At 35.7% G+C, this 14,285-nt stretch overlaps 1 protein-coding gene across 1 annotated transcript in view; it reads left to right on the top strand.

The window, feature by feature from the left end:
• The window catches only part of LOC124972246 (glycine receptor subunit alpha-2-like), a 177,299-nt gene that overhangs the window by 67,818 nt on the left and 95,196 nt on the right, over nt 1-14,285 (top strand). Inside the window, exons 6-7 of the mRNA XM_047536518.1 lie at nt 11,363-11,445; nt 14,099-14,236. Of these exons, the coding sequence (XP_047392474.1) occupies nt 11,363-11,445; nt 14,099-14,236 (221 nt within the window). The remainder of the gene's footprint in view (nt 1-11,362; nt 11,446-14,098; nt 14,237-14,285) is intronic.

Raw genomic sequence — 14,285 nt, 5'->3', positions numbered from 1 at the left:
ATATTTGGACCATGTTTACCTTTATATCTTATAATCCAGGAAAAATTACATTCTCATTTTCTAACTCTGTGTTCAAATCCTCATTAGTTTTTATAACTTGACTTAATACAGTAATTAATGACTGTAACATAAGCGCCCACATCAGAATTAAGCAGCAAGTCTTCAGGGAAGTGCTGGGAAATGCCATGGAAACCACAATGATTCCATTCTTCTTAGAGAGGAGTAAGGTTGGGAGGGTGGGAGGAGCTGGCATGCACATATGCTGGTGGATTCAGTAGGAGCTGAGCTACGTGGTGCAGAGTGGGTAATATTAGAGGGGGGCCCTCAAAAACAGTGAAGCTGAGGGTAAAAGTACTAAAGACTAGAAAGTGAGTTGTGTACCTGACAGATTCTCATAATGGGCTGGGAAGTTCAGTTGAGCTCATAAATATAAATATACCATGGGGTATAATATTGTTTTAAACCTAACAGTAAGAATCTTATCCTTGTTTGAAGCAAAAGAGGGAAATCACTCAATGAAATACATGGAAACTGGCACAACTAGTAGTCTTTCACTATTTCCCTGACTGGACTAGCAATAGCAACATTTTGATCCTTTTGGGAGTAACTTTCCATTGAATTAGCATGCATTGGAGTTTGCTCTTCAGATGATGGTGCAGAGACAGAATAGCAAGATGGTAGCTCATGGCAATGTGAACTCTACACTTCTTATTACCATTTACTGTATCCTTCAGGATCACAGAATAGCCTCTCCAGCCCCATCAATCATCATTGTCTCTGTCTCAGTTTCCACTACAAAACATGGCTGAACCAGGAGAACAGAGTCTAGAGTTCCTTCTAGCTCCATCATAAGTCTATAACCTAACATGACCTCCCCCTCCCAAACCATAAAACACCTTCCTGATGAGTAAATAACAATGGTTCTTCATGTCCCTTAGAGCTGGGGACCAGCAAGAGGAGATTCTGAACTTCAAGATGCCCATCTCAAAATACTTTTAGATTTGGAACCCTTCTTTTCCAAACTCATTATCCAACTCCTGAACATAGGAACTGAACTACCTGAATAAGAGGTAGCTTTAAAGCATTCATCATATAGGTTACATAATAACCAATAGTACTGAGCTCCTTAATGAAAAATTTCAAAATCATAAACTAGATCCTTTTGTACCCTCTGGTTCAATTATCAGTAGTATTCATGAGATGTTATTTTATTTTATTTTTTTGGCACTGGGGATTAAACCCAGGGGTGTTCATACTCTGAGTCATATCCCCAGCCCTTTTCTGTATTTTATTTAGAGACAGGGTCTCACTGAGTTGTGTAGGCCTCAGTAAGTTGCTGAGGCTGGCTTTGAACTCATGATCCTCCTGCCTCAGCCTCCTAAGTCTCTGGGATTACAGGCATGTACCACCATGCCCAGCTGAGATATTATTTTAAATGTTAATGAATTGTAGGTTCATATACTTTTTTTAGACAATTATACAGAGATGGTTGACTGATTCAATAATTGAGTGGATATGTAGTCTAAGGAAATCATATGACCTATTTGAGCCAGCAGAGGTGAAGGGCTAGTTTGCTATTACTTATTTCCTTTGCTAAGACAAAGGAAAAATCAGAGATCCTGGTAAGATTGCTTAACTTATGTTGACATGGGCTTCTTCTTGGTCCACACTTCTGCATTTGAAAGACTACCTGGGTGGCATCAATCCCAAAATAAACATGCATAATATTACTGTGGCTCCTATGAGACCCATGAATTACTTTACTGTCTTCTCATACCATATACTCCAAAGGAAAGGCAATTCATTTTAAAATGAGAAAAATTTGTCCATCTGCAAAGCTCAGCAGTCTCACCAAAAACTTTCTCCTTGCTTGTGGCATTTAAAATTAATCTGTATTGTAGAGGGCACAACCTTGATTATTTGGCAGTTATTGAAAGGCAGATAATTAAGTGCACATATAATCATGTGATGTTCCACATGTGATACTTTCAGAGCAAGGTCATCCCACAGCTGATCAATTAGTTCTTTCCAAGGACAATGAGATAAAGGTTTTATTTGATGTGTTATTTTAGTAGGGATATATTTCAAAATCTGAGTGAACAGATAAAAGAAAGCAAAACATGAAATAGGGGATTAAAGACAGAATACTCTTGAGGTGAGGCAGATGTCAGTGCTAAGGGTCAGGAGGATTTGGATTCAAATCCATTACTAAGCAAGGAAAGTCATATAACCTTTTCTTTGAGCTACAGTTCTTTTTCCAGTTCTGGATTTATACAAAATGTTCAATGAATGTCTTAGTCATCTCTGAGTTGGCTCTAGGAAAAGGGAGAGAAAATGGGGAGACAGTTCATCCCATTCTCCCTAACCTATATACATGCATTCCTTTAAACAGCAACTGTACCATCCACATTCCACTCATCTTTCACTTAGTACAAATCATATGGATACTCTCCTTGCCCTGAGTTTCCTCCTTTCAGGAGGCAAATAACTCATAATAGAGGAGATAGTTGCATCTCATTTCAGATACTGTATGTATAAGATGTATCTCCCATTTTGGTTGCTTGTTAAGAATAAAATGAGGAGTTATACTTGCTTTAAGAATGTTATCTAATTGAGAATGAACCATCCTACCATCTGACCAGAACTCTGTTCTCTCCAACCTTTGCCACCATAAATACTGGCCAGTAACTCTCTTCCAGTTACTACAGTAGAAGTCACAATGCAGAAAAATAGTATCCAAGTAACACACACAATTTTGTTCTCAGTTGTTAACAGGTACAAAGTTACTTTAGTTTTTTCAAATCCATATTTGCACTTCCCAAGAATGATGGCACCTCTTCTCTTTTCCCTTTTGCCAAAAGTAAGATAATTCTAAACAAAATGTTAAAAAAAACCTGCTATACCATACTTTTTATTCACTTCAGTGGAACTGCTAAATAGCTATGACATTAGACACAGAGTGACAAAAGTCAAGTCAGTTCTCATTATTTTAATATGCAGGTTAATAAAATGTTATCTTCACAAACGTTTGGGTATATAAATAAATACTAGATTTGAAATGACTTTGAAATTTCAAATGGGAGCAGTATTAATTATTTAACTGTGGTAATTTGAGCTTTTTTCTGGTGGTATTCAATTTAGTCCTCTCCCATTCAACACCTTTGAAACGTTTTTATTCAGGAAATATCAAAGCATTTGGAAAAGTTTTAGCTGCAGATTTATCAGTTGCTCTCCAAGCTGAATCCAATCCATATTTGGACTTAATTAACATGGGCCAACCATATGTGTGCACATTTTCTGAAGGGACCACACACAGATGGGAGCAGATATTATATTTTTGTCCTTCCCAGCTAGTATTGCTCAATGCATATGGGTATTTTCTATGATGCATTTACAATGTTTGGTAAACATGGATCTTCCTAGTCAGCCACTGGTATTTTAGTGGGGGAGAGTAGAACAGCTGATGAGCCAGGCAGCATTGCCATTCATCTCCTCATATCCAAGGTCAACAGGGAAAAACAGCACAAGTGCTTATTTGGAATTAACAGAGAGGAAACAATCAAAACATACAGCTTAGGATCAACTTGGTGCTTAGGTCCAGCCTTAGACAATATTAAAAAATAGTGTATCTCTGGTGCCCATCCACACTATTCTGAGCTCTGTTTTCTATCCAGTTTCATCCTTTTGATACTTTTCAGAATTAAAGTCTATCGTTGAAGATATGGGTAGGGAATCAGGGAGCCAATCAACTAAGTTACACAAAGGAAGAAATGACTAATGGTATTTAAAACATTATTCTCTTCCTAATTTTGCATCTTCATAGTCATGGGGAGCCTTTAGCCAAAAGTTAATTTGTTACTTATCTATAATAGCTAACAAGTTGGGAGGATTTGAGCAAGGACATATTGAGATCTTTTTGGCAGTCCTAACAATTCACATACCATGTATTTTTCAAACTTTGCTTATGCCAAAAGCCTTATCAGGTACAGCCATATGTGTGCCTGTCCATGAACCAGAAGACTAGCTCAGGGATGGAGTAGATAGGATAATCTCTGTGATTTACATGATGAGTGAGTTCAAAGCAGTTATCACATTACAGAGCTTTCACAATGAGTTTTAAAATTTAATTTTTTTATTCCCAGGCCATACTTGTAGCAAGTATTCTTTATTCCCAGGCCAAACTTGTACCAAGTATTTTTGTTCTCTGTGGAACAAGATCCTTGTGTAGGTATCTTGGTTTTGATTTAGGAGCATCAAATGATTATTTCAAGGCATGGTTCTCTGATAGACCCAAAGGGCCCTCTTAGGATCTAGGTCTAGAAGAATAGGTTATCTGCTCTACCCAATCAGTGTGACCACTTATGTAAGACCTCAAAAGAATAATTAGAGGCCCTTCATTTGATTCAGTTTAGATATGTCTGATTTACAATATCAAAAGGAATTCTTTAAACGGGGGAAGTGGGAAAAAACTTTAAAGAGTTTAAGAATAAATTCTCAACTATTGGGATATTTATGTCTATCTGACATTAAAGTGTGATCTCCTTCAGGAAAGAAAAAAACAACAGTCTTATTTCAAGTGTGAGATGATACATGGTGCCCAATAAATATTTGCCAAAATATTGCTGAATGGAACTACGGAGTTACAACTCAGGAGGAGTCATACTTAACACCAGTCCCTACTGAGGACCTAGTGCTAGTCTTTCCTACATTCTCTCCTTCATGATCAATCCTCATGAGTAGTACTATGAACTTTTGTAAAATTTTTATTGCTGTTTATCCAATGCATGTTGCAACCACTTGCCTGACTTTTTTGGAAATATCTCAGTGGTTGATTTTCCAGGAATCAGAGAGTGACTCCATATACTTCCACTATCCTAAGTAGAGTTCCTTTACCACTTTTGACCTTTGCACCTTCATGTGTGTTACATGGAAACTATTCTTGGATTTTTCTCTATTTCACCTAGCAAATGTCCACCACATCCCTCTTAGCAGCTCTCTCAGTCTGCTAGTTGCATCTACCATATTCTTGGTTAACAGTACAACTTTGGCTTCACTGCCCTGATTTTATCACCATGCTTCTCCATTGTGATTGAGAACTTGGACCAGTGCCCTTATTTTATTACTCCTAGTCCAATCACTTAGCAACCTACTTCAGGCTAATTGCCCTGTCCTGGTGTCTAGTTGAATGTATCATTTCCCAAAGATTATGCTAATGCTACTGAAAAATTGCAGACATCTTTCTCAATTTCTTTCCTATTTCCTTTTCCAAACCTTTTCCTTTTTAGTCTATCTCATCAACAGTAAAATCATCCCTTAGGACATGCTGAAGTAGTGATTCTTTTTTGTATATTTCTTGTTAAGTAGTGCTTCTTAAAGTGTGCTCCAGAATAGCAGCTTAGGTCACCTAGGCTGCTTATCAATACTGCCTGAGAATCTGTATTCCTACAAATCCCCCTCAGGTGATGTTTATGCAAATCAAAGACTGAAACCTACTATGCTAAAGGATGTTTTGATCAGACAAGCAGCCTAGCAGTGTATTTTTTCCACTAATTCCCTAAGTCTTTCCTTCTTCCCTCACTTCATGTGTGGGTCGTATTAATGATGCACTTTTAAAGTGACTTCTAACTTGCCCCCAAGCTAATTTCGCTTAAGGCCTAGGTGGGTTAAGATGACACTCTTGTTCACTCTTGATGCATCCTGTCAAACCTCCCTGACATTAGAATGTCACAGGGCTCAGAAATTTCAAGGTACAATTAGGGGGAAAGATTCAACAGATCTACATTGTAGAGTAAGTCCTTATATTTTCAAGAAAAGACTGGGTTATGATCTAGGATGTTGGATGACAAAGCCCTGTGGGGGCAATAACTAGCTCACTTGAACTTCCTATTTTAAGAAGTGCTATTGCTTGCACTTAAAACTTTCATCGTATTCAAGAGGATACATTCATCTATAAGATGAAATCCTTTAAGCTGGTCACCTTCACTTAAAGTTTAGAATCATAGAAACTTTGAGCAAAATGCAGGTATGGGTGTGGAAGGAGGCCAGTGATTTAGTCAAGATCAAGTAGTTCTGTATGGGTAAGCTGAGTCTACCACCCAGAACCTCAGATGACCAAAGAAGGCTGAGAAAATTGTTAAAAGAATATTGTGAGAATTATGGATCCCTGAAAAAAATGAAAGGAGTATTCCTCAGCAGGTACAAAACAACTAAGGTGTCTATAACTAACTCTGCTGGCATCACAAAGGATGATGAATTGGTAACAGGTTCTTCTCCTAAGGAAGAACCTTGGTAGAATGAGAAATAAATGGAGTTTAGTACCAAAGTTGAGTTCAAGTCTATCTTTGTTCACTTACTGATTTTGTGATTTGAGAAAAATGACAATTTCTGTGAACTTCAATTAGCTTATCTAAAAAAATGAAGATAATACTGTCTGCTTTGTGTGATGGTACTCTTTAATTATAAAATAAGGAGAGTACCTGAACCACAGCAGGTGTTCTGAGAGTTCTGATTATTAATATTATCATCATCATCACTTTACTTTTCATTTTTCCTAAGTATTTTAATGCTAAAGGAATACCATAGGTTCTATGCATTCTTACGTATCTATGTAACACTAAGTGTTTGCAGTGTCTGCATAGTGTGTAAAATGTGGTCCCCAACACAGGAACAACAGTAATATCCCTTGCTCCTCCTGGAAAACACAGAAACATCCTTTTGTCCTTCCTCTCCAAACAAGACAGACTATTATAACTACTAGATTGAACACTCCCAAAATAGCGCATTAGCAATCTTAGCTTTAGGCAAGCAGATCACTCATTAAACTCTGTATATCTACCTGAAAATTCATTTTCTCTTCAAACAGTATTTTTCCTTCAAGAATCTCACTGGGATCAGACTCTCAATTCTAATACTGAGTGTCTTAGGAACTAATACTGTGAGTCAAGGAGCCTTCTGTCTGTCAAAACATTGTAATGTTAAATGGTTAATTTACATTCTTCTAGCAAAGTGAGAATAGCTCAGGTCCTGGACCCAGCTGCCTGTTTAAGGCTCAAAAGCAGGTGAACTGTGCTTTCTGGCTTTTCTTCAGGTTGATTTGCCTTATTTTCAGTGAGAATCTGTTAGCAATTTACAGAGGGGCCCAGGCAAGCTTTGCCAGTCTTACAATTTGGCAACACACTGTTAGCTCCAATGAATAGCTTCTTCCCTTCTAAATCCTTTGTTCTTTCCTACTCCTTTAGACTAAAAGTCTGGATTTTCCCACAGGGTTTCAGGATACTGATTCACTAATTTGTTTAACAAATATTTATTGAATACATACTCTGTGCCAGGCACAGGTTTAGATGGCAAAAAGGAGAGTCCCAGCCTTCACAGAATGTGTATTGTAGTAGCGGAAAAAGATAATAAGTAAATAAAAATATTAAAATTATAATATTTGATTTAAAACAGTGTAAATATAGCTGAAACAATTTATAATGTCAGCATCTATCATTAACTTAAACTTTAAGTGAGGTACAAACCTAAGAGCTGGTTTTCTGAGAGGTGAACTGAAGAGAAGTAAGAAAAAGAGTGGGGAAAGTAAGATTTGGGAAAACTGACTTTCTGTGTTTTGATTTGTTCTTTACTTTTAAAATCTAAATGCTGGCTTGGCCTTCTTAAATTGAGTAAAAAATCAGGGCCTCCTTACGAGAACTATATTCCTTCCCTGTGCAAATAGGAACAGAGTGCCCCAAATGCACGTATGTCAGCTGCGTTGACAGTAGGAGAATGAGCAATAATGCTTCAGGAAATGAGTTCTTTAACAAAATCAAAAGGAAGAGGGTGGCCTCAGCTCACTGCCTTCAGGTGCAATGGCCTTAATATTTCAGATCGTGGGGAAGAAGAGAAGAAATTTGACATGCTGTAGGCAGTGTCTGCCAGTGAGAAGTCTGAGTTTCCAGGCAAATTTAGGAGAATATTGGCTTTTCAATTAAAATACTTAATTCTGTGATATCCATCAAAAATGTGTAAAGAAAAAGATAAAATGAGATAAAAATAGTTCACATTTTAGTATATTGCTGTACACAGAAGTCTTACTTGGTATAATTTCTGCATATCTATAGAAAATGATAGCATTTTCTCCCAAAATCACATATTTTTTTTAAAAAATCATGAAATGGCTTTTTAAAAAACCAAATGGGATGGTAGTTTGGGGGTTCTAGATTGGGAAGAGTAAAATGGAATATTCTGGGGTAATGGAAATGTTGTAAACCTGGATCACCGATTATTACCCAGGTGGATATAGATGTAAAAAGTCATCACACAGTAACTTAAGATTTGTATGTTTTTACTATATTTCATGTATACTTCAAAGGAAAAAAGTGAAAGGAAAAACAGGTAAAGGAAAAAAACCTAGATTTTAGACCTTTGGATGTGTGGTCAACTAGATGTCATAGATCATGGGCTCTGAAGCTCATGCAGATCTGATTAGATCCTCACAGTATCTTACCATTCAGCTGATGACATCATTTAACAAACTGTGGAGTTGTTCATTCTTCTTATTATTGGATTAATAATAATAAATAATTAATGTTAATTCTTCTTAGTATTGGATTCTAATACAAAACCTATCTAGAAAGGAAAAATTAGAAAATAAGGAAGAAAAAAAATGTCCACTGAGTTCTCAGCTGGGACAAGATTTAGGAAAAGTTTCATGCCTATTTGGAATTTCTCTCAGTGGGGTTAATAATTTTGAACCCCAAAAGACTGGGTCCCTGTATGACTGTAGGATTGTCTGCCACAAAGGCAGGAATAATTGTGTATGAGGCCTTTGCTACCTGAATAAATGTGAAAAGTTCATTTTGCAAAAGAATCAATAGCAGCAAACCTATGATCAGCAATATTTAAGTTGTTTCCAATAGCAAATAATAAATAGTTGAATTCCATGCTGCATGTTCTTTTAAGCTGTATTAATTTCCACCAATATTACTTTATAATTTCTCAAAGGTAAGCTTTTAAAAATTATAATGAAATTTCCATGTTTTCTCATTTTGATTTACTTAAATTGTCCACATACCATCTGATTATTTTCACATGATGGACATTTTTTTTATTTGTTCCTTTATAAATTGACAAATTATAGTTTTTTAAAATGGTACATAGTCATGTTATGATTTATGACAACAATGTGGAATAACTAAATCAAGCTAATTAACTTATCACCTCAAATACTTATTCTCTTTGGAGACAATATTTGAAATTTACTCAGCAATTTTCATGTACATTGTTATATTCACAACACTGTGCAGTATGTCTCAAAGAAAAAATTTTCTTCCTAAGGATGTGAACCCTTTTATAGCACTATTTATAACAATCAAGTTATGGAACAAAGTATTTTTGTATGATGAAAATATTTTCTCTTTAAAAAATAGAAAAGAAAAAAGAGATTTTCATTATGGTAATAATAATTTTAAGTTCATGTATCCTTTTGAGTTTTTTTATCCCCCTTAATAAAGTCAGGTTTGTTATTTTTTGCTAGAGATATTCATTTTGATTCTTTTACTCTGCTTTTATTTTAAAGAGTTCATTCTGTTAACTTCAAAAAAAATTAAGGTCTTCATGCCAGGGAAAAATAACTAATTATCTATATAGGTGTAGCTACTAATGAACTCCAAAAATGACAAAGCTTCTTTTTCCAGTCTAAAATACTGTTTTAGGTTACTTGTTTAGAACACAAAACCATTTTTCCCCTTTGGAATCATGGTATTTGGGTTCTCAGAAGAGGTCACAAGAGGTAGCTCATTTATTTAGCAATGAAGGTAAAATAATGTGTATTTAATAATAATAATATTAACAGCAAAAATACTGAATAGAAGAGAATTTATAATTTTACCTTTCAGCTATTGAGAAAAGGCACATTTAATTACATGAAGACAAGAAAGCTAATAAATAGATCTTACAGATAGTTTAAAATAACCTACTCTTGTCATCAGAGACAGTATAGAAAAAAGAATAAAAACAAAATGTGAATCATTCCACCAACGAGAAATATCTACTCTTAATGTAGTGATGTGTTTATATCCAATAGTGAAAACAGATTTTTATGTAATTGTGATCACATGGCACTATGTTATGTCTTGCTTTTCCTGGTTATTATTGTATTTTAATGACTTTGAAGATTATCAACATGGATTCTTTGTCCAATCTTGCTTCAAATTCCAAACCCTTTCTTTCTTTAAAAAGTGTGCCACAATTTTTTGTTTTGTTTTTGCTCAAATAGAATGTAAACTGAAGGAGACAAAGAGAGGGGAACTAGGAGGGTGAGAATAAGCTAAGTGCAAGGGAGAGTTTAGGTCACAGTGTGACAGCAGGGTTTTTGGATTTAAATATATTTGAAACACAGTGAAGATAATTAGGAGCAGTGAACTTGAGACTAACAGGAATTCTAATATTAGAGTAAAATGGGAATAAGCATCATCCTACTTCATCATTTGATTGGTGAGGAAACACAATGCTTAGCAAGTTTAATATCTTCCTGAGGTTGCTGAGATAGTTTGAGGCAATATTGGGAAGAGAAATACATCTAATATTCTTCAATCTTAATTTCCTTCTTCAAGAGAAAAGCAGAGCCAGACATGTGCACCATCTGTTATAAGGTTTAGGCTGAGCACTGAAAACCTGGAGCACTGAAAAATTGAGGGAAAGAGAAAGGGAACAGTGTAGCCCCTATTAAGTAGAGAGAAGCAAAGACTACACAAATCACCATCTTTAAATGGATTTTTCTAGCTCAGGGACTACGAGCTCTGGAACTGTCAAAACTGTACAATGAATGCTACAATAAATTGTTAACCCATCCATGTGGATTAGTAAATGAAAAGTCTGTGAAATTAATCATTTGACCATTTGCTAGAAGGTGAATTAATGCTTATCACAATCAATTATGCTTATCACATCATTTACTATTCCTAAAGAAAAGTCCACATATCCAGGTATCCAGGGTACAATTCTAAAACAGTATAAACCTTATTTATGTCTTTTGTATATCAGTAGGGGTAAGAGCACATTGTTTGTGTTATACCATTTCTCAGAGATATTGCTTATTCTATAGTAAACTTGAGACCAGCATCATTGGTGAGGTCAGGAAAAAGTAGAAAGAGTCAAAGGCTGAAAGAAGGAAAATGGAGAGTAAGGGGTTATGATTAAATACTATAATATCTAAAAACATTACCAATGACTATTTGAAAAGCAGAAAGTACTACCCTCAGTGAGAACTTATATTTCAGTATTTGAATCAATACATTTTGATAAATGCCAAATAGATTTTTGTTTCTCAAGAATTAGACCTCACAGATTTAAAACTGGTTTTCACATTTTCTTCTTTGCCAAGACTCACCTTGACCTTATCATGTCCCATGGATTTGAAGAACTTCCCAATGGATGTCCAGACCTGTACAATGCAGCTGGAGAGTTGTAAGTCACAATTATTAAAATGAATGCCTGCTTGTTTTAACCAAAGACCTGGTTCTTTTAGTGTCATTAAGGGGAAAAGACCCGTGAGACTCATTCTCTACCTACTTACCAGCACCCCTAGTCATAAAGAAAGGACAAACAAATGTATGTACATGTCTCAGAGGAGAAGCTCATTATCAATACAGCAATAGGTAATCCTTAATCTAAAATGCCAACTAACTTGCCCTTCTTCAAAAACAAAGTCTGATTAAGTAAGTTTTTCCTTAAAATAAAAATGTCTCCTGGGAAAATCAAGATTATTATTCATTCAACCCTTATAATGATTCACTCCCTAATCAGAAAATTGTATTACTTTCTATCTTATGCCCATATAGACCATCACTCCCAAGGGAATTCTGGAAGGAAGGGATGATTGCTTTCAGAACAGGACACAGGGGCCTTAGTCAGAGGAGGATGCAAGAACAAGGGGTATGAGATGATAAAGACAGAAAAAAAGCATTGTCCTTAGGAAGGAATGGTGAAGGAAGTAGGAAAGTGACATCGACTTTGTCCCCTTTATGCCCTAGCTCTGATGCCACTGAAATCTTTGACATGAGCCATAAGTTGCTGATGCCTCCAAGGTAATGGGCTTTTCAGTTAAGAGACATAGAATTTTTCTGACTTGCTCTGTCAGTTTCTCTGTTTGTAGAATGCAAAGAATAATAAGTGCTATTGACCTACAGGAATGTTAGGAGATTTAATGAGGCAGGGGCAAGAAAATACTTTTAACTTCTTGGTTTTGAAAAATAATAAGACACATCAACTATTATTAAAAAAAGAAATGGTGACAGAGTTTCTTTCTGATCATTTAAAATCACTGTATATTTCCCTTGAAACTTCCTACAGAAATAAACAAAATAATGAAACATCTTTGTTTTAAGAAGCTGTCAGTGATAAAATGAGAATTTCTGATTTATAATAGGCTTTATGCATTCATTTTTTCCCTTTTGCCCCTTCTCTTGAAAAGAAGGTTTAGAAAAGCACTTTTTTACATAATGATTCCTTCTTTGTCTCTTTTCTACTACTACATATTCTTCCCTGCCTCAAAATGACACTTTTATCTGTAAAACAGCAGCCATAGCTACCAACTGAGGCTAATCCAAGGCTTAAAATCCTTCAAAAAGTAAATATGCTTGGTCTTTGCAGGACTCAGATATCATGAAATCAAAGAATCAGCAAGGTTCTTACTACTAACTTTGGAAGCAAAGGGTGGAAATTACTCTATACTTTGCCACCCCAATATTACCTCCTCTTTCCCCATCTCTTTACCTCTTCTGTCTGCCCTATGCTGAGGTTTCAGAGGAGTGACAAAAAGAATTATTATGATAGGCATCAAGAAGCTCACATGATGGGGACATGGGGTATTTGGTAAGCTCCAGGTATTTGTTGGAGGAACTCAGGTTGTATTCACACAGAACTGCAGTGGAAGAGATGGTTAGCAATTCTCTTTGTAGACTATCAATGCTTTGTACAGGAGCCTCTTTGCAGTTCCTTGTTTTCTGTGTTTTTATATTTTGGTTTTAAATTTAAAAGGTAGTCAAAAGAAAGAGGAAAGTAGATTCCAATTAAATTTGCCATTGATTTTGGGGTATCTCTGGTGAGTCACTATCTTTCAGTAAACAAGAATAAGAATCTATAAATTTAATAAGCATGCTGAAGTTATTGGCTAGTCAAAACTTCACATAATATCCCATGTCCCCATCACCCTCATTTTAAAAGTTCAAATATCACAAACAAAAGGCAGATAAATAGTGCATGAAACAAGAGTAGCTGTCAATTCCAGAATGGAGAGCAGAGGCACATGACAAATAATGACCTGGTTAGCAAGAACATGGAGAACAAGAGCTAACTTTGGTTTGCTTCACTGTTAACTATCTTACTTTGGATGGTTCAAATCACATAACAATATGACCTTATACAATAGGGAATCTGTTTTTAACTTCATCTTAACTGTTATAAGTAGGTCTATTTATCAAGACATTAGCACAAATGAATATTTCTAAATTGCATATCCCACAACTTCCTCTTCAGTTACCTGCCTATAGCCTTCCCTACTTGCTGAGGTAACTGAGAGTTAACCGTAAGTATTTAACAGAAGTTTTCTGAAAGAAAAGATAATAGATCCTAGAACGGGGGCCAAGTTTGCAATGGGAATGTTTTAGGCAGTCCCATGATTAATTCATTCTTATTTTAAAAAAATCAGAGTGGTTTCAATTGAAATACTAATACTGGAGCCATGACTTGGATTGTTTTATTGGATTGCCCCAACACATCTCAATCAAGTAAAGACAATCTTCAAATGATTTTTATGTGTTTGTTTGTTCTTCAGAAAATGTTAGTGAATGAAGAGGCAGAAGAAAATAGACTTTATAGATTCTATTCTCTCATTACACAGAAAAAAAATCATCCAGAAATAACTTGCTGTCTTCAATTTCTTTGGTTTCAATGACATGTAGTTGTGATGATTGCAGCTCTCTTATTAAGAATGCTCTTGAAATGACTGAGCATGTGTCTGCTTTAGATGACTTCCTTGTTTGTTTCTTTACATGGCTAGACTTTCAAGTTTCCTATGAAAAGATACATTCAGGTTTTCACTGTGATTTCTTTACTCCAGTTGGGTACACGATGAATGACCTGATATTTGAGTGGTTAAGTGATGGCCCAGTGCAAGTTGCTGAAGGATTGACCCTGCCCCAGTTTATTTTGAAAGAAGAGAAGGAACTTGGCTACTGCACAAAGCACTACAACACCGGTAAGTTTTCTCTCAGGTGCTAAGCCCAAGCGGGTTCCTTTTGCTTCTT

This window comes from Sciurus carolinensis, chromosome X, assembly GCF_902686445.1.
Source record: "Sciurus carolinensis chromosome X, mSciCar1.2, whole genome shotgun sequence".
NCBI classification, from domain to species: domain Eukaryota; kingdom Metazoa; phylum Chordata; class Mammalia; order Rodentia; family Sciuridae; genus Sciurus; species Sciurus carolinensis.
Note: the sequence above shows the minus strand (reverse complement) of the source record. Positions and strands in the feature narration are given on the sequence as shown.